This window comes from Myodes glareolus, chromosome 1, assembly GCF_982192425.1.
Source record: "Myodes glareolus chromosome 1, mMyoGla1.1, whole genome shotgun sequence".
Classification (NCBI taxonomy): Eukaryota; Metazoa; Chordata; class Mammalia; order Rodentia; family Cricetidae; genus Myodes; species Myodes glareolus.
Window position 1 is genome coordinate 33,347,390 of NC_142026.1, and position 27,895 is coordinate 33,375,284.

The following is a 27,895-nucleotide window of genomic DNA, read 5'->3' on the forward strand; positions in this document are numbered from 1 at the left end:
GTAGCTTTGGTGCCTGTCCTGGAACTAGCTCTTCTAGACCAGGCTGTCCTCGAACTCACAAAGATCCGCCCGTCTCTGCCTCCCGAGTGCTGGGATTAAAGGCGTGCACCACCACCACCCGGCTCCAGAGCACATTCTAAAGCAAACACAGTTAACCCAGGACCAGTCACTCAAAGCAAATTAAAGGAACTCAAATGACTAGGAAAAAAAGAAACCTTTATTTACAACCATAGAAGTCCCACAGGAGTACACACACCGTGCACAAACAAAATGAACCTGCAAGTCAAGAGCGCATGTGCTGGGCCTCAGTGTCCTATCCTCACCACCATCACCGTCACGTTGTCTGCCGAGCCCCGCTGCACTGCCTTGTTGGCCAGCCTGTTGCATGCAGCTTCATAGCGGGCATCAACAGCAGGTTTCCCTTCTCGGGTCTGGATCTTTTCATCCTACCAAAGGGATGGAATCTGAGTGACCAGGACATCCTAAGACACTACAGCCAAGGAAGGGCCTGCTCTGTCCCTAACAAAAGTCCCCAATAGTGTTCATGTTAAAAGACTACAAGATTACTCCTGACATATGGGCTAGGAAGTAATGAGCAGTGGAGACAAGTGGTACACCCTCTAAGATGTCTCACCTCAAGGCAGGACAAGATGAAGTTCACAGCTTCCTCTGGGGTAAAGACCTTGAAGAGCCCATCACAGGCCAGCAAAATGAACCTACAATATTAGGAAGAAACAAGGGGGTTTCAGCCACAAGCTCTTAAACAGGAGGTGGTTTAAGGGACAGTTCAGTGGAAGAGTGGCTGGCTGCCTAACGTAAGGAAGGCCCTGGTTCCATACTCAGTACCCTAAAAACAAAAATAAAAGGATAGTGGCACACACAGATGTAATCCTGGTTGTCTAGAGGTAAAGAAGGGGTCATTCTGGCTATAGAGCAGGTCTGACACCAGGTGGGCTACAAAAGAGCTTGTCTCAAAAGACCAGAACCAACTGAGCTTGGTAGCACACACTTTTAATCCCAGCACTCAGGAGACAGAGGCAGGTGGATTTCAGGGCTAGCTTGGTCTACATAGTGAGATCCTGTCTCAAAAAATAAAACAAAAAAATACCAAACCAGTAACCTTGTATCTATCCAACAACACAGCAGCCAAAAAAATTTTAAAGCAATATAAATAAGAAAGTTAAAAGTCCTTTTTTGAGCTGTGGGTAGGATGCTATACACTACAAAGGGACTATATTTTCCCAACCCATAAATAGAATCAGAGACCTTAACATGAGATGCTGCATTCTGGCACTTCAGGGACAACCGTGACAGCAGCAGGTATGTAGTAAACATAACCTGTGATCAGCCACCACAGGCCCAAGGATGGAGAGCTAAGTGCAAGCTCAGTGAGGTATCCTTGGGTGGTGCTTCACTCCCGAGGGCCCAAGATTCAAAAGTGAATACCCTACTTTCTAGTCTGAACACAGCTCACTCTCCCTGTGATGACCAGAGGAAGCCTCTGAGCATCCATGTTTCACTGTGGCAGCCACTGTTGTCCTGGCTTGGCTTTAAGGTAGTTAGCTGCCTTTGCTTTCTATCCTGTACACAGTTTCCCTCTTCTGTCAGGACATGTGTCCAGCCATATTTTCTGAGCACACAGCCCAAGGTTGGGACACAGTGGAAACAAGATAAGCAGACTACTCTTCCCAGTATTTTCAGTCAGATTCAGAGTAATCAATCACACAACATGTACATATAACACAGTCAAGGACTTATGAAAGCAAAGTAGAGTCGCAGGGCAGAGAAAGCTATCAAGAAAATCCTACAAGCAGCCTCCTAGAAACATACCCCAAAACCCCAGGATGGCTAGCAACATGGCACAGGCAGGCAGGTGTCAGAGCAGGGCACTTCCTGGCTGGCCAGGAGGCTGCTATGTGGCTACTATTCTCTGCCACCCACCCCGCTTCACCTCAGTCCACTCCTTCCTGTTCAGTTTGGCTCAGCCTTCACCATCCTGCTAGAGTCAGGAGAGTTCCCTGCTCTGTAGCCTGGTTCTCAGACATCCTTGCTAGGTTCCTTGGGCTGCCCTCACAAGTCTACCTGCAACAGGCAACGCCTGAACAGGAAGTCTGTCTCAGCCTCTGCCCTGTAACTCTACATTTATGAGCTAAAACCCAAGATCCTGCTCAATCTGTTCCCAGAATGCTTCCCACTTCCCCCGCAATCCATCAAGTCCCTAGCCACCATTACTAGCACAGACCTGGCTAGTCACTTAAGTGGGCTGATATGAATCTGGATGCCCCTCCCCTACTGCTAAAGCCTCCTAGCACAACTTCCACACTCCTGTGATAAACTAAGCATTCATCTCATTTGTTCCCTGACCACTGTGGATCCTCTGAAACCAGAGACCATGGTCTGGCTTTGCACCCCAGGGTCAGGTACATTGCCTACCCACCCCAAACTCCTCCAGCAAAGACAGCTCACATATCAGAGCAAAGTCAACAAGAGAAACAAGGTCCTGTGCATGTACACCAACGCTTTTGGTGATCATTTGCTTTTACCTGTCATTGGGGGTCAGCTGACAGCGTCTGATATCAGGCACAGATGTGACCCCACAGCGCTTGTACTGCCCATCTCCAATGGAACGGGATACCTCCAGCACGCCCAAGACACGCCCATCTCTAAAATGAGGGGAACAATGTCAGACTCTCACTTGACAGGCCAAAGGTCCCCCAAAGCAGAAACTTGGAGACCATGGTAGCTGGACCTGATATTTCTTTTTGTTTTTCAAGAACAAAAACAACAAGAACAACAGGGTCCTGTTCCCCTAGGGGCTGGAAACTCACATAGCTATACACTTGTGACAATTGGCACCATCCATCCTAATTGCTGGTGGGCTCAACAGTGAGCCTCAGTACAATCTCAGTAGTACACCCCTTCCCCAATTTCCCATGCTCAGTTATCTTGACAGGATAGGGTGGGTCCCAAGCCCCTTCCTTAAATGACTGAGCATGCAGCCTGTGTTAAGGTGGCCAGGAAAGAGCGTGGTTTGCATTCTAATGAACTAAGCTAGGCTCAAAGGACTGCTGAGGCTATGAGCCCTAGATGCTGAAGTGCTTTCTTCACATCAGCAGTGTTACAATCACACTCTCATATTTTCACCCAGACTTTTTGGTAAGGGGCAGGGAAGAAACAGGAGATGACCCGTAAACAGGAAAAGGCACCTCAGGCAGACACCATGAACCAAGAGAACCAGTGTGGAGTCCCATTGCCCCCAAGAATCAACCTAGCCCAGGCTCTCACTGTGATCACATGGGCCCTCAGGCCATCATTTTTAAGACTTAGTAAATGCCAAAGCAATGTGGTAGCTCAGTATCACTGAGGTTCCTAAGTCATAATTGAGACGCTGTACAGGCAGACAAGTGGGACAGGAAGTCCTTATTGGGCTGGTACTATAGTCCTGGAGACAGCATTTAGTCCAGCCTTGGCCCCTCAGTGTCTCAGTCACCCACAGCGACTTACTTCAACCACCCTGAATATGTTTTTAATCCCTAAAAACTTCTGCAGGCACCTGGGAAAAGCAGAGCATTCTAGAACATATATTATTAGACCGAATTGGAACAAAGTGAGTATCCAGGAGCAATGCTCAACAGGAAGAGTAGGGGTGCTCAGTTTAGGAAGCAGCTCCACACTTTAGAGCCATACGATGCCAAAAGAGCACCTCAGACCCTCAGACCACAGCTATGTGCAGAGCCTTCCTACTCTAGTCCTCCCAAGCTAAGACTGCTGCTCTTCATGGATTTGGGGCTCATCTGGCTACTGAAAAGAGTAGGAGACTGCTGACTTCTCTAGCATGTGGGAAGCCTACCATACTGCTGTGTGCAGCTAGGCTGCAGGTAGGAGCTCCATGCTGGAAAGCAGGCGCCCAAAGCCAGTGGGGAACATGAGCATGTCAATATATACGCTCTGGTCTCTGAGGGTATGAGACTAGCACTCAGCCCAGGCCCAGAAGCACTGTGCTAATGGACTGCCATGTCAGTGTCTCAGAAAACCTGTCTCTCCCTGTCTGGCTAGATCTTCCCTGTAAAATAACTTCTCTTTGTGTTCTCAGAGGAACCCCTGCTGCACACTGCCTTCATTGTAATGATCACGTACAAAGTTGTTTATTTTTTTGAGAAACACCAGAAAAAATACTAATAAACAGGGATGAAAACATGCCTCTCTAAATGTCCTTCATTTGATTTGTGTTTTGAACTATGTGGTAAGGGAGTAAGAGATACACAACCACATTAACTATTTTAAACTGTTTGGTGGCATTATAGACATTCATGTGGGCACACAGCCATCACCACTGTCCACTGTCCACCCCTAGACTGTTCTCTCTGCCCCAACTAAATAAATCTCTGTTCCCAGTTAAGCACTAACTCATCCCCTTCCCACCAAGAAGGCTCATTCTAATCCCAAGCTCTAGGACTCTGGGTCCTCAACAGGGAGAATGATAGTGTCTGTTCTTTGTGATTGGCTTAGTCACTCCATACACTGTCCTTAAGATTCACCCATGTGGCCTCTATGAGGCCTTCACACCTCCTGAAGGCTAGTAATACTCAGTTCTTTATAAATACAGGCTCATTCACCAGTCTTGTTAATGGATACCACACTGCTGCCCTCTTGTGGCTACTAAGAAATGGAGAAACAGTGGTTCTCTCCCTTCCTAAATTGTGGGGGCAGCAACCCATAGATTGAGAACCCTTGGTGTATAGAACTTGCTGCTGAGTCCTGTGTGAGTCCATGTGACCTGGGGGAACTGCAGTCTCCACAGTGGGTGCATCATTCTCCATCTCCACCAACAATGTAGAAAGATCACAATCTTTGATGCAACTTATAAAGGAAAAAAGCCTTGAAACTGAAAACTGAACAAATGGTCTTAATAAGCAAGGTAGTAACAAAAGCACACTGAACAGGGACACTGAACAGTCCCTTCACCTGTACACAGCACTGACAGGACCCTGGAGCCCAGCCGGAAAGTCCTGCACCCAGCACTGTGACAGCACATCTACAGTGAATTACCTTTCAAGTGCAACAAAACACCAAGGAATATGTAAATTCTTAAACAGCGCTAACTTTGTACTATGATTTTAAAGCTATTTAGACAAAAACATACACTTTTATTACAAACCAAGTTTTCAATAGGAAAGACCTACAAATATTAAATCAAAGAAGAAAAAGTGCTGTAATGAGAAATTTGGGTTAAGAAATAGCTATCTAGCATGTACTTTTACATATATAGTGTATCTTAACTCTGCCCCTGAACCAGCTCAGAATGAATTAAAGCCCCAATGAAATGAGCACTCAGCACAGGATCTGGTTCTTAAAGCTGGGGCAAATATGAGCAGGATAGTGAAGACACCCAAAGGAGCTTCCAGCAGCTGTGCCTGGGACAGCCTAGCACACCCATAAAGCACAATTCACACAGCAGCTCACAGACAGAACACACAGTGGAGGCAGAACAAAAGACAGAACCCTTACCCCACCCCAGGCCAGGACCTCTTTTCAGACTCTGAACAAACACTTGAGACATTTTCCCCACTTTACTCATGAGGAGAGCCTTTCCTCACAGAGCACCTGAAATACAGAGGGAGGACGGCTGCTGACAGAGCACCTGCGGATACAGAGGGAGCACGGCTGCTGACAGGAACCACAGTGGACGTGCCTCCGCAGCCCCTCTGCTGATGACACAGACAGGTAATGCAGTGCTGTGAGCACACAGCTGAGCACTGAGACTCGGAACGGACAGCAGTCTCCTGTAGGACAGGGCAGCCCCATAGCTTTATTTTCAGCACTGTCAATCAAATCCTGGGCATTCATGGTAACAGGGTGGCTATGAAGGTACATGCCAGGCCAAAATAAACATCTTTGCAAAAAAAAAAAATCTGAATCTAAACATGAATTTTTTTTTATTAAGGTGTATGTACTTGTGTGTGTTTGTGTACATGCCTATGGACGCCAAAAGCGGTGTTGTAGCCCCTGAAACTGAAGTTATGGTGTTTCTGAGTGTATGAGAGCTACAAACTGAACCAAGTCCTCAGTAAGAGCAGAAAGCATTCTTAACTTTAAGCCACCTCTCCAGCTCCAACAACCTGAATCAAAAGAAGGCTTTAACTCTAACTTCCAGTTTGTGGGAAATAGCTGGAAAGATACAGTGAAGAAACTGATAATTCAGAATGTGAGTGACTTCAACACCTGTTAGACTAGACTAATATACTTCAAAGCCTAATATGAAATACAAGTTTGAAAATAAAAGGATGGGAGAACATGCAATTTGGAAAGGACATATTAAAAAAGGTCCAAAAGGAGATGGAGGGTGCGTAAAACAAAATACATAGCACACAAGTATGAAATTCCCAGTTATGGCATGCACAGATGTCAGGGTGTCCACACATCAACAGCAAATGTCTACTCCAGCCTTACACTCACAAAAAAAGCAACACAGCAGTTGCTAGTCAGTGGGAAATCATAAAATTTGCTTTACTATTTTTAAGTGATTTTTCTGTATGTTTGAAAATTTTAATAAAACTCGGGAAGAAGGAGAGAACCAGTTCTAGCTTTGGGCAGGAGAGCAGACCACTGCTCAGGGACAAAGGCTCTGCCAGTCTCTGGCTTCTCATCCCAGTTTTCTCAAAGGAACAGCTTGTTCAAGCCCCATCCACTGAGGCCCCTCAACAAGGCTCTGAATGAAGTAGAGACTGTGAAGTTAACCCAACACAGACAGACAGGCTCTCAGCCACAGGACTTTCAATTTCAAAACATCCCAGAAGTTTACCTAAAACCAGTCTTCTGAACATTTATCTCCAACAGAATAAAAAAAATAAAAATTAAAAGACAAATTGTAGAAAGAGCCAGAAAACATTTATGGTCACATTCAGAAGGTGTTGACCTTGTGGTAGACTATCCCTGCAGGCAAGACTGAAGTGCTCTTTTAGGCTCTGGGGACTCAAGTGATCAACTAGAGCAGTTACATGGCCTTCGATGACAGTGGTGGATGAACTGATGAGAACAGACCAGGCCAGACATAGTCCTCTGTGTCAGAGAATCCCAAGTCAGCAACAACACGGCCCAAAGACATCACTTTATTAACTAATTTTTGAAGCAGCGCCCACCACACTGCCTAGGTTGGTCTTTAACTTAACTCAACTACTACTGTCCCAGCCTCCCAAGTACCTGAGACTACAAGTCACCACACCTAGCTGAATCTGTTTCCCTAACTACTTGGGATTTTTCTCCCTGGTGGAAATAATTTATTCAGTGCAACAAAGAACAGTATTTAAGCTAGGCACAGTAAGGCAGGCCAGGAATTCCAGCAGTGAGGAATTGGAGATCAGGAAGATCAGGAGTTTAAAGTCAAGCTTTGGTTACAGACTGAGTTCAAGGCCAGCCTGGGCTATATGAGACCCTGTATCAAAAACCAAGAGCAACCAAACAAGCAAGGACAGTATTTAAGCAGTTTCTCAGACACACTCATTATTGACCTGAGACAGTTCTGATCAGTTAGGGAGACATTATTTCTTGCTCATTCTTGCCTCTCCTAAGATACAAATGAACTCCTACAGGACATCCATATACACTGCCAGACCTAAGAGTGGGCCTCAAAATGTTGACTTCTGTGTACCATGCATGTTCAGTCCTCAAGTGTGTTAAGACCTCAGTTCCTAGGGCTCCCATAAATCCCCTAGATACCTGACATTCCCTCCGGCCTTCTGTATCCTCATGCGTTCTTCATATTGAGTTGGGTTGTGCTCTTTGCTGAGGCTTAAGGCTGCATGTTTTTGACTCTCCTCATTATATCGACATAAGATTGCCTGGGAAGGTAGAGATCACAAGCCATAAAATTCAGTGAGCAGTTCTAGGAACTAGTCGAAGGGAGAGACTAACAAGGACTTCACACTCAATCAGAATCCAGCATCAGAGACACTAGATAGGGAAGTTGTTGAAACACAGTGTGGGTAAGAAATCCCCAGTTTTTGTGTCAATTCTGGCATAAGTCTTGCCGGGTTGTCTGTAGCCAATCACTCACATGGCCACTGTCACATCAGTTGGAAGAAAGGTATTTGACAAATACCATGGTCAAAGTCAGAAGTTTGTGAGTCTATTAGGGGTGAGGATATGGGCAAGCAAGCAGTGCTCCCACGCCCACAGTTACTGTGTCCATTTCAGAGAAGATGCTGAAGCCCAGGGGAGTAATATGCCTAAAATCACACAGAGAACCTGGGCTCAGACTGAGACTGGGTTTGAGGGCACACTTTCCCGCCTGTTCTGGTGGAGTCATTGTTATACCAAAACTACTCTACTGAGACTCTCAAAACATAAGCTCCATGAGGACAGGCTGTCACCTGAAGTTCACAGCTGCACTCCAAGTGATGAGTAACCAACCCCAAGCATCAGAGGAGAGGGGGTTGTAGAGGCTGCGTAAGTGTGAGTGGTCATGACAGCTGAAGGGCCCCAGAGCTGGATGGAAAAGCAGCATGCCATTGCACAAGGCCATTTCCTACACTACCCTGGGCTTTCTCCCTGGGCTCTGCAGATGGGCTTGACTTTTTACTTCCCACTCACGTGTTCAAACTACTCTGTAGTCACAATGTTTTGAAAGACAGTGTTAATCCTTTAATTCAATACCGACTAAGATCAGAAAAATAAGGATCTAAGCTACTTGTATACTGATTTTTCACTCCAAACCATAGCGTCACTTAACAGTATGCATACACGGGATGGGGTGGGAGTTGTGGAGAGGATCTGGCTGTTAAAACAGATAGTTCAGGGTCTTATGGAAGAACAGACTGGCCTTTGGCTCAGCTGTTGATTCCTTCCAGGTACACACTGACCACTCCTTATTGCAACCCCATTAGAAAGCCCAACCAGTCACCAACACTTGCTGAGGTTCTCTTCTTAAGACATGCTGTCACCTAAGCAGGTGCTTCAGACCACATACCCGACTATCTCCAAGGTTGGCAATATACAGGATGTTGTCCACAGCCAAGACACATGTGGCAGTGGACCCGTCTTTCCAGGCAGGCTTCCTGGGGAAACACGTCAGAAACATAGTCACTACTATTGGCAAATGCCTGAAACTAACTTCCAGAGCCAAGCAGCAAGTCTGTCAGACTAAAACAGACTGTATCCTCTAAACTACTTCATGGTTAGTTTATGGGTAGGGTTCCCTGCCCCTCTGTGTCAAAGGCTGGGAATTCCACGGCGATACTATTAGGAAGTGATGTGGACCTCTAGGTGATGGGGCCTGATGGGAGGTGAAAGTTCCCTCAAAAGGGATGTGGAATCTTGCTGCAGGTATGCCCTTGAAGGGAACTGTGGGGGTTCTAGCTGTTTTCCTTGCCTTTTGAGTCAAAGGGCTGAACTAATCGGGTTGCGCTATGCTGTGTCTGAAGTCCAGAGTGGGCTTGGAGTGTGCCTTCAGTTTCAGTACTCTGGAAGCAGGAGGCAGAGGCAGGCAGTGCTCTGAGATCCAGGCTGGTCAAGGACACACAGTAAAATCCTCTCTCAAAAATGAAAACAAATGTCAAATAATTCTTTCTAACATAGCCTGAGTCAAATCTTTCATTATTATTATGCAGAAATATATCATTTTTTTAAAAAGAAAGTTTTTATTTTATATGTATGAGTGTCTTGCCTGCATGTGTACAAGTGCACACCTGGGGCTCTTAGAGACCAGAAGAGGGCAGTGAATCCCTTGGTACTGGAGTGACATAGTTTTGAGCCACCATATTTGTAGTAAGGAGGCCACTTATTTTGTTCCTGGCTGCTCAGAAACAAAACACACAGAAACTGTACTAATTAAATCACTGCTTGCCCATTAGCTCTAGCTTCTTATTAACCAACTCTTACATATTAATTTAATCATTTCTAATAATCTGTGTATCGCCATATAGCTGTGACATGTGGGTGCTGGAAACTGAACCTGAGCCCTCTGAAAGAACAGCCAGTGCTCTAACCACTCAGCCATCTTTGCAACCCCAATACACTTTGTTTAAAAAGCACTTTTTCTTTCCCTGTTTTTTTAAATTAAATTAAAAAAAACTGTTATTGTATGTATGTGAATGGTGTGCACATGCATGCATATGTGTGTGTGCATGTGTGTGAAGGGCAAGGCCAACTTTTGGGAGAGTATCTCCTTTTATCATGTGGGTTCCAGGGACTGAACTCAGGTAATGAAATTAGTGGCAAGCATCTTGACTCACTGAGCCATCTCACTGACTCCACATTCTTTTAGCTAACGGCTATAAGAGCATACATGATACTAGGTACTTTTGAGACAGGAAGCACTGTGCTAAATAGCATCACAAGCCCTGGATGGTGCTCACACACTTAACATTCTGCATGGACTTATACTCACTGGCTTGAAGCCTGCTTCAGGAACTCTTCATCGGTGTGCTTAAACGTATCTAGTAGGCATCTCTTCACAGTTTTCTCCACACTGATCACATCTCCTGGAGGAGAAGGATCAAACAGAGTAACCTCTCAAGAGGGAAGACTGCTGTCCACTGTGGTTCTGTTAGTCATTTACATAGAAACTTATTCCTAAGCATGTCCTTATTAACACTGTTTCCTCACCTGTAGGAGCGTCATGTGAATTTGGTTGTACTGGTTTTCCCAGTGTAGAAGCAGACAAGACACTAACTGCATCCCAGATAATTGACAAGAAGCCAAGATACGATGCTCTATCCACAAAGCCCCTTACTTCTGACCCTTAAGTTCACTCCTTAAAAGCCAATGACTTTTTGTTATTGTGAAAACACATTTTCATGTAGCCCAGGCTGGTCTCACTGTGTAGCTGAGAATGACTTTTAATTTGTGATTTCCTGCCTCATGAACCATCACACCCAGTATATGTGGTCCTGAGGAGAGAGTCTAGGACTTCATGCATGCTAAGCAACTGAACAACCCACTGTACTATACTCCAGGCCCATCAGTGCTTTGCCAAAGCACAACAAGCAACTTGACAGACTCTGCTATGCAACAGCAGAGAAAAGTCAAATGTTTACTCAGGTCTCAGTCTCACCTTTAGGAAATTTTCTGATTAAGTTCTGGTGCAAATTCTGTGCAGCAAATTTTGAGGCCCGAATTCCTCCATGTCCATCAAAAACAGCAAAGTATGAAACCCGAGTACTGGAAGAATGAATTAAAAATCAATTACATTCTTAAAGCAATGATCACACCTCTTCACTGAAGCTTGTTTTGTTTAATTCTGAGACAGGGGTTCCATATTTAGCCTAGTCTGCATCCAATTACAATTGCCTCAGAGTGTCGGAATTACACGCAGGCATCACCACATCAAACAATGAACATCCAGACAGAGCAAGTCACACTGTTGAGATACCAGTGACAATGATATGCAATGGGAGAAAAGGTAGTAACGTTTAAGAGAGAAATATTTAAGTAACTTTCATGCATTTTAATTGTTAGAAACTCAAATTTGAGTTCGGTATAGCAGTTCACACCTGTAATCCCAAAACGTAGAGGCTGGAGCAGAACTGCTAAGAGTTTGAAGCTGGCCTAGGCTACACTGTGAGTTCCATGACCAGTCTGGCCTACAGAGTGAGACTCTGTCTCAAAACACAAAACAGACAAAATGCCATTTGTTTCTAAAAGCAAGCTAAGCTAGAGAGATGACTCAGCAGTTAAGGGCACTTGTTGCTCTTGCACAAGGCCCAGGTTCAGTTCCCAGCACCATGTGGTAATTTACAAACCACCCATAACTCTAGTTACAGGATATCCAAAGCCCTCTATGGGCACTGGACATGTATGCGGTGCATATATACATACATATTTTCATAAATAAAAATTTAAAAACTAAACTATATGATTTTTCAGACAGTGAAATTAGAATTCAGAAATTTTATCCCATTTAAATAAAACTTTGCTTAACAAACAAACAAAATTACTCATCTAAGACTCTGGTCAAAAATGTCTGTAAGAATAAAGAGAAGTTCCAGGATTGTTACTTAAATGTTGAATAATATCTAACTTCAAAGCTTATGGTAATAGTCTTTTTTTTTTTTTTTTCCGAGACAAGGTTTCTCTGTAGCTTTCGTGCCTGTCCTGGAACTAGCTCTTGTAAACCAGGCTGGCCTCGAACTCACAGAGATCCACCTGCCTCTGCCTCTCGAGTGCTAGGAGTGTGCCACCACCGCCCCGCATGGTGATAGATAGTCTTATTCCTATTTCCTATTCAACTTTTGTCAGAAAACCCATATATAGTAGAAGCCATTAAAAAAAAGCTACATAGGAGTCAGGTGTGGTAGCACATGTCTTTAATCACAGCACTAGGAAGGCAGAGGCAGGCAGATCTCTGTGAGTTCAAGTCCAGCCTGATCTACATATTGAGGTAGCCAAGGTTACATAGTATGACCATGTCTCCAAAAAAAAAAAAACTTAGGTCAGGGGCCAACTAGATGGCTTACTGGGTAAAGAGTTTACCTCAAAAGCCTGACAACCTGAGTTCAATTCCTGGAACCATTGGATAGAGAAAACTAACCCAACAAAATTGCCCACTGACTTCCACACAGGAACCATGTCATGTATAAACCCTCTGCCCATGTCATAAACATACACAATAATAAAAATTAATTTAAAAAAAACATCAGAAAGAAAACTGCCTATGAGAAATGATTTCAGTGTTAAGATCACCTTTTCTTACAAAGAGGACCCTAAGAGAGACATACATGAATCTAAATAGGAAGGGGAAAAACACAATATCTGCTGAGTAAACTGGAAGCATGCGGTTCACGGGAGAGAGTAGAAAGAGGTGAGCGGAGGGAGGGGAGCAGAGAAAAATATATAGCACAATAAAAATTAAAAAAAAGATCACCTTTTCTTTCAAACTCTTTTGAATTTCTTTGCAATGTAAGACATACTCAATGAGAAAACAAGTCTTATCTGCCTTACAAACTTGCAACCTGTCTTTGTGCAGTTGGGTATTATCTGGGGAGACTTCCCCAAGGCCCTATCCTGGCTTTGAAATCATTACGTTCCTATCTGTCATCATCAATCCCCAAAGTGCTTTCCTGGCTTTGAAACTATGTTCTATTCTGCCGTGATCACCGGCTCTGCAGCAAAGGTCACCTGCCATAATGATGAGCTGGGCAACAGCTGTTAGCACACTGTATATTAATGATAACTAGAGTCAGGGAAATACACAGTGTGTACTTTATGTAATTCTCAATTATATAAATTACAGATAAATTATGTAATTATTCAAGCCATGATACTATATATGTAACAGAAGCCATGCAATGTGCAACTGTCTGCTTGTTTTTTCCAGGTCTGAGAACTGATCAGAGGCTTCAGTCCCCTGTGTGCAGCTGCAAAAGCCACTGCTTTTTCTCTTCCAGGCCATTCTGGGCCCTTATTATCTATCTGGATAGCCACTCCCAGTGCCATCAGACTCTGCTGGGTTTGTTTTCTTGTTTTGGAGGCAGACCCTCAGTTTGTAGTTCTAGGCTTGCTAGGAACTTGACATCCACTGAGTACTGGGATTTCAAGATATGATGACAAGGATTAGCACCACACCCACATTTCCTGCAGACCTTCCCCACCCAATTTCCAATCCATCTAGGACACAGAATAAGAGCACTCTGCCAGGGCTGACCAGTCACTGTGAGAGTACACCACCATGGAGTCCACAGCGGGGAGTAAGTCCCATTTCCCACTCAGGTACAGTTCTGCTGAAAGTTCAGGCTGCGCAAATCTTTGTTGAGGGGCAGTCCCAAGCTTAGCAATGGTTTCTATCCACCAAATACCAATAGCAACTGCCTGTTCCACTGTGACAACAAAAATATCCTAAGGTGTTAATAAATACCTCAAAATAAGTTCTCCCACCTAAGATTCTCTGATGCAAAAAGCAAGCCATTTACTGCATAAGTCTTTCTTGGAGAACCACCTTTACCCAGTTCAAAGCTTAGTAGAACAGAGGAGAAAATGTCAACCAGGCTTGTGGGAATGCAAATACTCACATAAGGGATGATGGAGGCCTACACTCCTCAGTGATGTCATTCAGGATGACATGGGCATCCTGCATCTCCTCTCTTTCACCCTTCCGCTCTGCCACATAGCCTTTCAGACCAAAGATCACCGAAGAGGCTGAGGAAAGAAAAACAAAAGCCAATACAAAACTGTGCCTTACCCTTTAGAAGCCCTAGTCCCAGAGCAAATAAGAGGTACTATGGTGGCCTTACTCAGCAACATCATGGTGGGACAATATTCCTCAAGGCATCTCCCTAGTTATAAGTCAGAAGCCACAACCAGGGTTCTGCCAGAAAGCACGGAGCTGTGGCAGACGTGTGAAGTAAGTAGTGAGCACAGAAGAGCTCCACCTAAGGCGGTGAGAGTCAAAGAAGTGCTGCCTCATGCAGAGGTGCAACTGAGGACCAGGGAAAGATCCCTAAGTGTAAATTTAATCTGGTGACAATTTAATGAGGACAGAAAACTCCCATTTCTAAGAAATTCAAATCAGTGGAGTTGCCAAATATTCTGCTGGAGACCCTGAAAAACGTACACCTGCATGCTCTAGGCTGCCAACAGTGTAACAGTCACTTTTATTCCACCTGAGGAAGTGAAGGCGCAGGGAGTCTGCTGTAGTATGGAAGATGTCAAATGTAGACTCCTGCTACTTTAGTTCTCTGCTGACACTTGAGTACTTCTAGAAGAATTGCTCCTGGCCATGCCCCAGCACTGCTGCCATACTACTACACTCTCACTGGGGTGACTTATGGCGAATGACAGAGAAAAGAAGAGAAAGCCCACAGCCATTTCTCAGTCAGTACAGGAAGAGAAAGTCCACAGGCATGTCTCTCATACAAAGCTAATCAAGAGTTTTAAAACAAAGACTGAAGAAAGCTAAGGGAAAAAAAGCATAGGTCCTTCTCAATTCTGAGGAACAATGTGGTTGGTTTCCTGTCAGGTCAGACAAGGACATGAAAAGCAAAGGCAGTTTTAGAAATTATTTGCAAAAGGAGGTTGAGCCCACTTCTTAAACTCAGAGAAGTACTACAGTTCGGAAGCCAGGACTGGTTTTGCTCTGGGATGTTTAAGGTATGAAATCTAATACATTTGTTTTCAAACTGTCTGAAAACCTTTACAAACTTTCTTTTCCACAAGCTCTTCACCGCCATTCTTCTCTTCCTCAGGAGTTTTCCTCTTTGCTCCTTTCCCCTCACTCTTCACCACTTGGGAAACCGATGTGGCAAGAGAACCTAGAAATGAAGTAAAAGCCAGACAGAAACAGCTATCGACTGCAGAACGAGTCACCAGCAGACCAGGCTCCATCCAGTCAAGCCCTAGACACACCAAGGCATTTAGACAAGGACCAGCACATACAGTGTCTAGGCCTAGGGCTTCCGGTTGGGGAGGTAGAAGACAGGGCACATCCATGCAGAATGAAAAACCTGAGAATCTCTGTCCCAGAGATTTCTCAGCAGCAGAACTTTGTATACAAACTTAAACTTTTAGCCTGTAGCAGATTCATGATGTGTTACATCCACAGACCCATAGAGACTGATAGGGAAATTTCCAAAAGTTGTATGCAAACTCATATGTTCCCAAACAAGTAACAGGTTCCTAGGAGGCTCAAAATGAGGTTAAAAGGCAGGTTCTACCTGAAAGGCAGAGTGCTCCTAGAGCTGTCCCTACCTCTGTACTCAGGCCATACCTAACTGCCCCTGGTGTGCTCATGTGTTTGGAATACATATGATCTAGCTTCAGTTCCCAATCTTCTAGCCACAGTTTCTTCATCCATAACACGGTGAGAGTATACCATCTCCAGGAACTACGTGAATGTCAATAAGGACAAGAAACATAAACCGTCTATTGTGGTGCCTGTCATGTCAAATGTCTGTTAAGTGTTCTCTATGGCCATTCATTCAACCTACTTTTTGCCAAAAAAGAAAAAGCTCTGTGCTAAGATTCAACTACTTTCAAAAAGGGCATATTTCCACAATGGTATTAGAAAATACATGACACCCTGCATAAAAGAGCACCTTAATGAGAAAATGTCATGGTGATTTACAAGCGTTTCCCCAATGTCTCCATCAGCATCATGCTGCTCACTTTTTGAGCCCCAGTTTTCCTTTCTGCATCCTTTCTACCCTACGCTGCTGTTACTGACCTCCAGGTGACGTCCACTGCACCACAGGGCATGTCTGTACAGGAAAGACTCTTCACTAGGACTTACATTACAGCCTAGCACATGCTCAACTCCCACAAACACTTTCTGCCCACTTGAGCAGTCTTCCAAGAAATACAAAAATTGGGCACCAGATTATATATGTAAAACAACAGTGCTGTGCAACTCTTTAGTTGGTACCGTTTTCTGTCCCATGAATAGCTAAGAAATTAGTATCCTTAAATCACCTTTAAATTAAATCTATAAAACACTTATTTTGCATATTAACCCTTATATAATTAAGAGCACTGAGTTCGTTAGGAAGTTTTCAAGGCTGACTAATACAGACACGCTATAACTTTTTGGTATGAGCCTACAGCCCTGAGAACTTTGGCATTAAGTTAAGACAAATGCTTTTTCTAAGTGAGCCTACTGATTTTACAGGGATAAACCTGTGAAACAAAAACTTATTTGAAAAAGTAACAACTGTTCTTTCTTTTTTTATATATTTATTTATTTATTTATTATGTATACAATATTCTGTCTGTGTGTATGCCTGCAGGCAAGAAGAGGACACCAGACCTCATTAGAGATGGTTGTGAGCTACCATGTGGTTGCTGGGAATTGAACTCAGAACCTTTAGAAGAGCAGGCAATGCTCTTAACCACTGAGCCATCTCTCCGGCCCCCACAAGTGTTCTTTCTATTTGGCAACAAATGGAACTTTCATCCACAAAAGAGGATCACCCGCAGTCTCTTCCCAGTCTACACCACAGCAACTCCAAACAAGAGGCTGTCAACTAGACAGACTAACCAGTCTTTGGCTATAACCTAACAGTATACCCAATCATTCTTCCCTCCCTAACAGGACACAAAAAGAACAGAACACTGTCATGTATCTGTCTGTGGAGAACAAAAGGCAGATTTAAAAATTTTTAAAAGGTTAATATCAAAGTTCAGAGTGAATTTCTGACTTTTTTCATCACCATCATCACCATCATCTACAGGCTCACTATATAGCTCAGGCTAGTCTGGAACTCAAGTTTCTTCTGCTTTAGCCTTCTGAGTGCCGAGATTCCAGGCAGGTATCTCAATGCCTGGATCTCAATTTTTAAAAGTCAATCTAGCAGGTGAAGCCAAAGTTAAAGACAAGAAACAAAATAGAGATGCAGTTCTGAGGTCTCTAATCTCTGCCTCTACCTGAGGGTGCCTGTTCACTTTTAAATTCCTGCTGAAACCTGTGGCTACAGTTTACACAGTCACAAAGGAAGGATTATCTCCATCCATATCTTGGAATCTGTTTGCCTACCTGGATCACCACTGCCAGCAGGTGGGAGGTCATCGAATAGTAAAGGTCCCCCAGATCCTGAAACAGAAGAACCCAGAGTGAGTCCAAAATGAACAACCAGGCTTCAGTTTCAGAATCCATCCCACCAGGACACCTATGCAACAGGTTATTGAGACAAACTCAAAACTTGTGTCAATCCAGTGCAACTCATTCTGCAGGGAATAATATCCGGAACCTACTTTAAAGTCCTATAATTTCAAAGGAAATAGAAATTCTGTCTTAAAGAGCTGAATTTTACTCAACTAGTAAAATACTGAATTGAACCAGAGAAAACTGCTCATCACGTCTGTGCAGCACTTCTCAGGGTTAGCTACTGCAGGTCTTTCTGCCTTACCTGAGGCCATGGGTTCAAAACTTAAAGACAGCCAACACCTAAAACATCTGTGTGTTAAAAATGGGGGAAAGGGAGAAAGATTGAGACAACTACAATCCCAGGATGAGTAGATGTTGACACACACCTGGGAAAGCCTGAAGACTGTACCTGAATCAGTACTGCTGGCTGGGGGCAGGTCCTCCAAGAGCATGGATCCTTCCTGTGCTTCTACCCCTAAAAGAGAAGACGTGTTAGAGAGCAGACGGTTATCCAGGACAGACTTTTCCAGGGAACACTGTGCCCTCCCCGCTTTGAGTTCAATTACTATGAGTCAGACTTTTTCCTTTTGGTTAAACAGACATTTTTAAAAAATCTCTTCTGGATAGCTATTTACTATGGAAAGGCTGGTTTCCAACAATCACAGTCAACATAAAAACAACAAAATGGCACCCTAGTAAGTGTCAAATTAATTTTTTTTTCCTTTTTGGGGGGAGTGGGAGGGAGAGACAGGGTCTTACCATATAGTCCTGACCTGAAACTCTCAATGTAGACCAAGCTAACCTTAAATTCACAGAGCTCCTGCCTCTGCATCCTGAGTACTGGGGTTAAAGGTGTGTGAGTGCCACCACTCCTAGCTCTTCTTCCCTTTTTCCTCCCACCTCCCAGTACTAAGGATGGAATACATGCTAAGAGTGTGTTCTACCACTAAACTACACATAATGTACTCTTGTTCCTAAAATTTTCTCTTAAAAGAGAAGACAATTTTTATACCTCAATGTGGAGCTGAGAAGCAGAGGGAGCCCCCAAAGGCCCATGGGTATTACTGAATGCTATTTTGGTGACTTCTGCAATAGGAGAACCTACTATAACTTGGTGTCACCAGCAAAGTGAATCAGTGGAGAAAACGGGAGTTTCAGACAGCTGAAGAGGACAGGCCTCCAAAAAAGTCAAGGAATGTTTCTGGTTTTGGTTTTTTTGTTTGTTTATCAATCTGTGAATCCGAAAATTTAAATTCTAAATGTCTATGTCCCATTACCATTTTCACATAAAATGTAACCACTATTCCTTACTCCCCAGCTTCTAAAAGTATTCCAAAATTCTCAAACTACTAAACATATGAACTAAGACAAAAATCTGGGGAGAACATGCTGATGGAGTGGGGTGAGCATATCCTGACTGCACTCTGTAGCTTTGGTCAGGCAGTCCAAGGCATTGAATGGGAAACTCCCAAAACAGCTCGTTTTCAACTGCACATTACTCTAAGTTAGCGTTATGAACCCTTGTGCTGCCCTCAGCCTCACACACTATGTATCCCTTCATCCAGGGAATCCTTGCTCTCCATGCTGCCTGTCACTTAATCACTAAGAAGCCATTAGTGATTATTGGCCATTTTAGTTATCAGACTGACAGTCACAGAATTACACCATTTATGTTCAAGCAACTTTTATTTTACTTAATAATGTCCCCAAAGCATAGAGTTCTTTAAAAAGATTCTTTTTAACATTTATTTGATTTCATGTGTATAGCTGTTTTGCCTGAATGTTTATCTGTGTACCATGTGCATGCCTGGTACCCAGAAGTCAAAAGAGGGCATTGGGTCCTCTGGAACTGGAGTTGCAGATGGTTTCAAGCCATCATGTAGGTGCTGGGAATAGAAATCTGTATCCTCTGTAAGAGCAAGAAGTGCTCTTAGTCACTGAGCCAGTTTCTCAAGCCCCCAAAATACATACTTCTAATGATATATTATGACTACTTTATTATTAGTTACTGTCAATCTTTTCCTGTGTTTCATTTTAAAATTCAGCTTTATCACAAAACTATGCAGAGAGAAGAAGGAGAACATAAAGTTTTACATTTTTAGTATCTACATGGGTTTTTAGAATGTATGGCTGGATACAGATGACCACTACACAGCATGCTTACCTCCTACAGAGCCCTTCCAGAGGACTTGGGTTCAATTCTTATCATATACAGACCTAACACTCAAACCTTTGTTCTATTGCTTGTTTCTTAGATCACATGCAAAAATGCCCTCATGTAAGTCAGTTCACTTAAATAAACTTATATTCAGGAGGTTCATCAGTATCATGATTTGGTCTCCATATAAAGATGAGATGGTGTGGTGGTTTGAAAGAAAATGGTCCCCCACAGGGAGTGGCACTTTTAGGAAGGTGTGGTTTTGTTGAGTAGAAGTAGTCTTTTTGGAGGAAGTGTACCTCTGTGGAGGTGGGTTTTGAGGTTTCATATATGCTCAAGCCATGCCCAGTGAGACAGACCACTTCCTGATGTAGGAGGGTCATCTGCTATGTGTTACTTTTATTGGTTAATAAAGACTGCCTTGGCCTTTTTGATAGGCCAGCCCTTAGGTGGGTGGAGTAGACAGAACTGAATTCTGGGAGTACGAAAGCAGGGTCAGAGAGAGCCACCCGCCATGAAGCTGCCAGGTCAGACATGCTGAATCTTTCCCGGTAAGCCACGACCTCGTGGTGAGATACAGATTAATGGGCCAGGCAGTGTTTAAAGAATACAGTTTCCGTGTAATTATTTCGGGTGAAAGGCTAGCCATGCAGGAGCCTGGCGGGACAAAAGCAGGCCTGCTTGCCTCATCACAACAACTTCCTGTTGCTTGCAAGTTAAGATAAAGAACACTTGGCTACTTCTCTAGCACCATTCCTGCCTGCAAATTCACCATGTTGGATCACAATTAACCCTAACTTTGAAAATATAAGCCACCTAAATTAAATGGTTTTTTTTTTCCTTTATAAGAGTTGCCATGGCCATGGTACCTCTTCACAGCAACAGAAACCCTAACTAAGACAGATGGGGATCAATTCTCCTTTTTACCCTATGACTACATGTGTGTGTGCTCAAGTGCCATATGTGTACATGGAGGCCAGAGGTAGATGCTAGCTGTCTTCTTTGATCTCTCTCTATAGGGTCTTTTGAACCTAGAGCTTGCTCATTTAGCTAATCTAGCTAGCCACTTTGCTTCAGAATTCATCTCTGCCTCCCCAATGTTGGGATTACAGGTGGACCATCATGCCCACCCTGCATTTACATAGGCACTAGGGATCTGAACTCATTTTCATACTTGCACGGAAAACACTTCACCCACCAAGCCATCTCCCTAGCCCAATTCTCCTCTTTTAAAACAAAAACTAGAATTTATCAGTTTCAAGGAAAGGAATGTCTTGGGGATATTTAGGTCAGAAGTACCTTAATATATACAACCCCCTTAAAGCTAACAAAATCTCTTTTGCTTTATTCCCATATTACAAATGAGAAGATATGCTCTGTCAGGATTCCCCCAACAAACTGAGCAATCACAAATGATTTCATTTTTTGCAAGTGTATGGAAGCAAAAAGCAGAAAGCAAAGCTGCCCCCTTGGTATTAGTGAAGAACTGCTTCATATATATGTTACCTCACCCAAACACACCAACAATGCCCGGTACACTTCACAGTGTCTCTAGAATCTGTGCCCAAAACACAATAAATACTGCAAAAATGGCTCCTAGACTGTATCATTTAAGCAAGTATAACTAGAAACCAGCCTGCACATGCTCAGTACAGCTTTAAAAAAATCTGTTACAATTTGTGGTACAACAATTCATAACTCTCCAGTTCCAGGGAATCCAACACTGTCCTCTGACATCTGGGGATACCAGATACATGTGGTGCACACACATACAGGCAAAACGCCCATACACACAAATCTTTTAAAAATGAGATAATCTTGAACAACCACACCCTGTTCAGTGGGCCAGGACACCAGCAGGCCAAGCCACCAGGCCAAGCTTGGCCGCCTCTTAAGAAGAGGGGCATGTATATTACAGCAAAGAGGCCAACCTGACAACCAGCCCTTCTCATCTAAACATGGTCTTTCCATTACCACTGTCCAATAGAGAAAGCTGTCTTTGTACAGGTAATGTGTATTTTCAGTCCTTACAGACACTCCTCCCAGCAGATTTACTGTTTCATGCTAGCCTAGTCCCCCTCTTCAGCCATAACACTGAGAGTGTTCAAACAGCACCGTCAAAGAACAGTATGTTGTTCTTTCTCACTCTAGAATACCATCAGAAGTACTTCAATTAAACACGGTGAGATTACCTCATGTTTCATTGCTCACAAATAAGAATTAGATATGAAACAAAATACTCGCTGCTTGTAAGGCACTATACTAAAGTTTCTAAATATTTTAAATCAATTGATTACTATAATAATTCTACTATAAGGTACTGGTACTACTCAATGAAAAGGAAGCTGAGATACCAAGGCCAATAACGAAGATTCAAACCTAGTTGGCTAATTCCCCAGTGTAGGCTCTTGCTGGGCACCTGCCTTGGACTTTACAAAGACCAATTCATACCCTTACAGTTCTCCTACAGCATAACCCCAGGCTCATGAGGATCTCTTTGGCCACCTTTCATATTAGTGATATAGTCAAACAGATGTTCGTATTTGGATCCTTTAAAATATACTATAGGTTATAAACACCACACTTGGGCTTACACAAAATGTCAGGAAGAGATACAGGTCATAAACACTATACTATGGAACTTTTCATTAGCCAAAACATTGCACTATTTTGAATAAATAGAAATCCAAAGTATGTGATATAGTTGTCAGCTCCCACCAGACACGGTGCAACTCTGATTCATAACACTAATAGAGAATGAACTGTGCACCTTTCCAATCATAGCTAATGTCACTCATTTCCTCCTCCCCATTACCTATATTCAGGCACAGCACTATGTCTACTGGATATTATATATTATGAGGAGACTTTTTCTTTTCTTTTCTTTTCTTTTCTTTTCTTTTCTTTTCTTTCCTTCCTTCCTTCCTTCCTTCCTTCCTTCCTTCTTTCCTTCTTTCCTTCTTTCTTTCTTTCTTTCTTTCTTTCTTTCTTTCTTGAGACAGCGCCTCACTATGTGCCCAAACTGTCCTGGAACTTGGTACGTAGACCTAGACCAGACTAGTCTTGAACTCAAAGAGGTTTATTGCTTCTGCCTTCCAAGTGCTGGGATTAAAAGTATGCACTAAGGGGCTGTCTTTGTATTAATTCTGTGAATTTTTCAATCATTAGATAGTAATATATTAATCCTTTATAATAAATATTATTAGTTTCTCCCTTTAACTTTCTATGACTTGCATTTTTTCTTGCTTATGAACTAAGTTTTAGAAGTAATACGTCTTCTGATATTTCAACCTTTATGTTTGTATTTCCAATACTTTTCAAATAAATACCCATGGAGGTGAGTACTATACATGTCTGTGGGTGTGTACACATGAGTGTATGTAGGTATGTGTACTAGTGTGTGTGTGTGAAGGCTAGAAGGTTCTTCCTCATGATGATGATGATGTTTCTCTGTGCTGCCCTAGTTATCTTGGAACTCACTCTGTAGATCAGGCTAGTCCCAAACCCATAGAGATCCACCTGCCTCTGCCTCCCAAGTGCTGTAATTAAAGAAATGCACCACTACCACCCAGCATTATCTTAGTTTTTTGACAGGTCTCTTACTGAACTTGGAACTTATCCACGTGACTAGGTTGATAGCAACTGAACTGCAGAGATCTGCCTTCTCTACCTCTCCACTGCTGAGATTACAGACATGTGTCTTTACACCAGTCCCTAAAACACACACTTTGTTAGCTTGTCAAACAAATAGTCCTTAACAATTAAACATTAGTTTTATTTGAAGTGTTGTGAATTGAACTCAAGACTTCTCATGCTAAATATGTGCTCTACCACTGAGCAATAGCCCCAGGCTGACAATCAGGTGTTTTTGCTTTTTTGGTACCAATTCTGAACCCAGGGCCTCACACATACTAGGCAAGTGATCTAGCTCCATCCTGACCAGCAGTTTTGAATGTACTGGTGTAACAACCAAACAATTTTACCACTCTACATAACTAAACAATTCATGAAAGCATTTTATGGACCTAAGAGAAAAGTTCCACTACTGTTATAAATAAGCAACATCTTTTAGAAAAAAAATTTTTAATTGATATATTCAACTACCAAAATCTTTTTAAGTCCTGGGGCAAAATCTGTTAATTTAGTGCAACAACTGAAAACAAATAACACATGCTTTCTACATGTTTTACAGGTCATGTAATATAGTGTAAGTCTTGTGGGTGTGAATATAAGATGTGATACTAAGAAACAAACCAAAAATTCAACATAACATGCCTATGTGCTGAGTGGTGGCATCATCTTCCTCCATATACCTGGCACTTTTTACAAAATCATTTCAACTGGCTTTAAATCGCTGTTGCAGTGCACATCTCGTGCATGTTACTAGCCAACTTCTACAATGCCCTGACTATGTGCTCCAACCTGGGCCATCCATGTACTGGTACTTTATCCATACAGTAGCTATAGGAGGCTTACACACACACAAGCCAATAGTTCCTGAAGGCAAAAGGGTAGTGCAAAGTCAGATTTGAAGACACAGTCATGCTCCACTTCCACACAATACGTGAAAATGGGTGGATTTTTTTCTTTGATCCCAGTACTATTTTGGAAAACTACTACACTGATCCATCATGTATGGATGGATCATGTGTGGTCAGTATGCAATTTAGTCTCGTCCTTCTGACTATTTAGCAACTCACATGATTTACTGAAGCAAAGTATGATGTCGGAACATGGTCTCAGAATGGAGCCCTGTGAGAATTCTGAGTGCTTGTGAGAAAGCACTCTAAGAAAGCAAGTCGAGTCTTGTGACCTCAGTTTCTTTAAGACACAGAACTGTTCTTGGAATATGTTTCCATGCTCCTTCAGGTGTAGTGGACAGGAGTGATTTTACTTCAGATTACTGCCTGCTGCTACTCCTCAAATGTTTCTATGCCTCTATGGAAAACACATCATTGCCATGTGCAGTTTGTCCTTGTAACTGTACACTTTACTCTGTGATTCTTCTTAACCTCAGAGTATAAATTGATTGATGCGCTGAACAAAGTGGAGACTTTAGTCTGCCTCATTGATTGGTTCCATTTTCCCAGGTCCCACCACCACCAGCTAGATTGATAAACAGTTTTTTTTAACCATTTAAATCATGTTAATAATTTAAATCATCATTTTGGAGCTAGACATGATGGCTCAGCAGTCATGAGCACTGGCTGCTCTTTCAGAGGACCTGGGTTCAATTCCCAGCATCTACATGGCAATTCACAACGGTCTGTTAACTATTCCAGGGGCTCCTACTTCCTTCTGGGCCTCTGCAGGTACTAGACACACAGGTGGTGAAAATATACATGCAGGCAAAACACTAGTACACATTAAAACAAAACTTCCCCTTGTTAAAGTTTTTGGTAGCTATTTTGTGGGTACTGTGGCTGTTTTTTGAAACAAAGTCTCATTATGAGGTCCAGACTGGCCTGAAACTCAAGATCCTCCTGTCTGGGCCTCTATAGAGCGCTGGGGTTACAGATGCTTTCTTTACCCAGGGCTAGGTTCACCTAGTCTGTTTTAGCAGCCTGCCACAGTAACTTTGAATCTCGATTCTGCCAATCTCTTGAGTTTTAGCCCCCAGCTTCCTGTGCACCACAAACTCTGAAAGCCTGTCTTGTTTTTGAAAGTTAAGAATACACTGTTACAGTGTGAGCATCCTCCTGGCAAAAAAGAAGCACTTCCCAAAGGCACTCCTAGGGGCAAAGGATCTTAAATACCCCACCACCTCTGTGCAAGTAGGTCAGCCTGGTCTGAAAGCTGAGTTTGGAAGGGCAAAGGGGCAGTGGGAGGCAGTAAGGGCCCTCTGCACTCCATCTACTAAATCCCAAGCTTTAATAAGGAGTTGTAAGGTTTTATGTCAAGAGAGCCTTGACCTCGGAAAAGACCCAAATTAATTTCAGATAAAAAGCAACAGGAACTATCATGATGAGAGATGTCCAGGCACACCTGGTAATCTAAATTCTGCCCAAAGCACATTCAAATATAGGTTATATATACTCCAATGACAGATGTAAGACTACCTGTATAAAGCCAGCTTTATTCAAAACTCTCACGGTGGTTATCTTCAAAACGAATGGCCAAGTCAAATTCAAATTCACAGACTCAAGACCTAGTTATTTAGAAGCTCCTGTTACCATCAGAATGGTTGATGGGAGCAAGTAACAGTACCATTAGCCCGGAGCAACGGCAAAAAGAGGACGCTACAAAGCATCTCAATAAAGCCTGGGGTGCGCAGGTGAGAAGCCAAAACACAGGCCCCGAAGAGGACAGAACAATATCTTCTGTGACCCCAAACCCCAGCACTCACCCACGCTAGCCGGCCACGCTCCAGCAAGCTGGAGATCTGAGCCCTCCCTCCCTTTTGAACACACTGTTTCCTTGTCTGGAGTCTCTGCAAACCATCAGGCTTCTCCATCTCGGGAAGCCCTCACTAAAAGCCGCCTCCTTCCCCAGTCTCTCTGATCAGACTTCAGGTACCGTTCCACTGGGCGCTCAGGGTTTCTGAAGGCAAAGGTTGGGTCCTCACCACCTTCCTATTCCCTGCCAAAGACATTCTCAAAACGTGGGCTGCATACGCCTCCCGGGCTGGCCGACCACACCGCCCTGCACTGACCGTGCAAGTCCCGCACCGAGGGAACGGGAGTCGAAACTTGTTCTCTAAGTTCTCGGGGTTTACAGCACGCAGTTAGGCCCGGGACCAGAGCACCCGGCTGGGTCTTACTGTGGTCAAATTCAACTCAGGGTACCCAGATCTTTCGGTGCGGGGCTTCGTGCGTGGGCCACGCGAGGCCAGGACCCGAACCGCGCGGTCGCTGCGGCCCCGGGAGGCACAGGCCGAGGCTGAGGCGGCAGTGGCGCGAAGATGGCGGAGGCCGCGCACCCCGGCGCCGCCCTCCTCCCCACGCCGCTTACCGGCAGGCGGGCGCGGCGCGCGCTCGGGCTCCGGCAGATCCCCGAACAGGTCCATGGCGGCGGGCGGCGGAGCGGTGGAGCGGAGGCTCCGCGCTACCCTGGGCGGCGGCGGCGGCGGCGGCGGCGGCGGCGCCGTCAGTCACCGCGCTAGACCCTGCCAATCGCGCGCCGCGCAGCCGCCGCCCCAGAGTGCTACGCGCGGGGGGCGTGGTTGGGCTGCGCAAGCGCAAAAGCACTTCTGGCCTGGGCGTCTGATCCCCTTGACAGTTGATGTGGTGTTTCCCGGGAGGAGCGGCATAATGGAGCCCAGCCTGACGTTCAGACCCGCTTTTGGTCCCACATGACAATGGCAATCATCTTTGCACTCGCGCGGTCTCATGTGCTGCGGCCGGGGCGTCAGGAGTGAACCCTGGAAGATGTAGGACGAAGGGAGGCAGGCCCGCACCTGTCCGCTGTTCCCAGTGCGACTGAGCAGGCAAAGCAGCCGCTGACCAACCGGGAGCAGGATGAGTCTCCGCTATTCCACTGGGTTAGAGACCAGAGAAGACACCAACACAAGCCAAGCCACAAAAACATCAAGCATCCCTCATCTCAGCCATCGAACACTGCTGCTGCTTTAAAAAATGTTTGTCCTCTGTGTATTTTCTCTGGTCTCAGAAAAGATCCAGTCATAGAATTGCCGCCTCTTCCTGACATACAACCCACAAACGACCTCACTTCCTTAAACGTACCCTCAAATCAATTGGCTACACACCCAGATCCTACCAGTCCTTTCCAACAACCCCTTACCTGTGTTTCCCATGTTGTGTGGACTCCCTTGGTGCAGCAGGCAACATAAATCATTGCTCCACTGCAAATCTGTTCCGGGTGTTCTCTGACTGTCGTAGGTAGATCTGCCCAGCAGGCCTCTGGGCCACTTTAGTCTTCACTGCTCTCAGAACCACCTCCTCCGTGGAATAACAGCACTGTGTCTCCTGTCCTCACCTCTCACTCACTTCTCGCCCCACCCCACTATGTCTCCAAAGCGGCTCTTGCTAAGCTTGCTGGTGACTTACCCTCTCCTGTGAACAGATGTCCTTCCACATGAATTCTGGCAGTGTTTGCCACTTGGCCTGTCTTTCCCTTTTACGTATGGATGTCTCTCCAGGTTTTCTTCCTATTCACTACTCCATCTCTTTACAGACTCAACTTCTGTTATTTGATGGAATTATCTCCTT

The 27,895-nt window shown here is 44.1% G+C and overlaps 1 protein-coding gene across 2 annotated transcripts; it reads right to left on the reverse strand.

Moving 5' to 3' along the window:
* Positions 1-199: 199 nt before the first annotated feature.
* Ilkap (ILK associated serine/threonine phosphatase) lies at positions 200-27,495 on the reverse strand. 2 transcript variants are annotated; one of them, XM_087905494.1, is made up of 12 exons: positions 27,468-27,495; positions 17,979-18,044; positions 17,459-17,515; positions 15,123-15,242; positions 14,004-14,130; positions 11,051-11,157; positions 10,385-10,478; positions 8,966-9,053; positions 7,717-7,838; positions 2,544-2,663; positions 635-716; positions 200-446 (listed from the first exon to the last, which is right to left on the reverse strand). In XM_087905494.1, exons 1-12 carry the CDS (start codon positions 27,478-27,480, stop codon positions 306-308), a joined length of 1,137 nt encoding a protein of 378 aa, XP_087761620.1. In that variant the 5' UTR covers positions 27,481-27,495; the 3' UTR covers positions 200-305. The 2 variants fall into 2 exon arrangements, with proteins under 2 accessions (XP_087761620.1, XP_085552598.1); XM_085696472.2 differs by lacking the exon at positions 27,468-27,495 and adding an exon at positions 26,679-26,832.
* Between the last annotated feature and the right edge of the window lie 400 nt (positions 27,496-27,895).

Bases quoted from the DNA above. Each gene is read 5' to 3' on its own strand.
- Ilkap (XM_085696472.2), bottom strand. From the start codon at position 26,733: ATGGACCTGTTCGGGGATCTGCCGGAGCCCGAGCGCGCGCCGCGCCCG. The intron at 2,664-7,716 runs GTATCTAGGGGA...CCCTCATTTTAG, and splicing joins AAGGCCGGAGGGAATGTCAG to AGATGGGCGTGTCTTGGGCG. The intron at 717-2,543 runs GTAAAAGCAAAT...CTAATATTGTAG, and splicing joins CAGCTGACCCCCAATGACAG to GTTCATTTTGCTGGCCTGTG.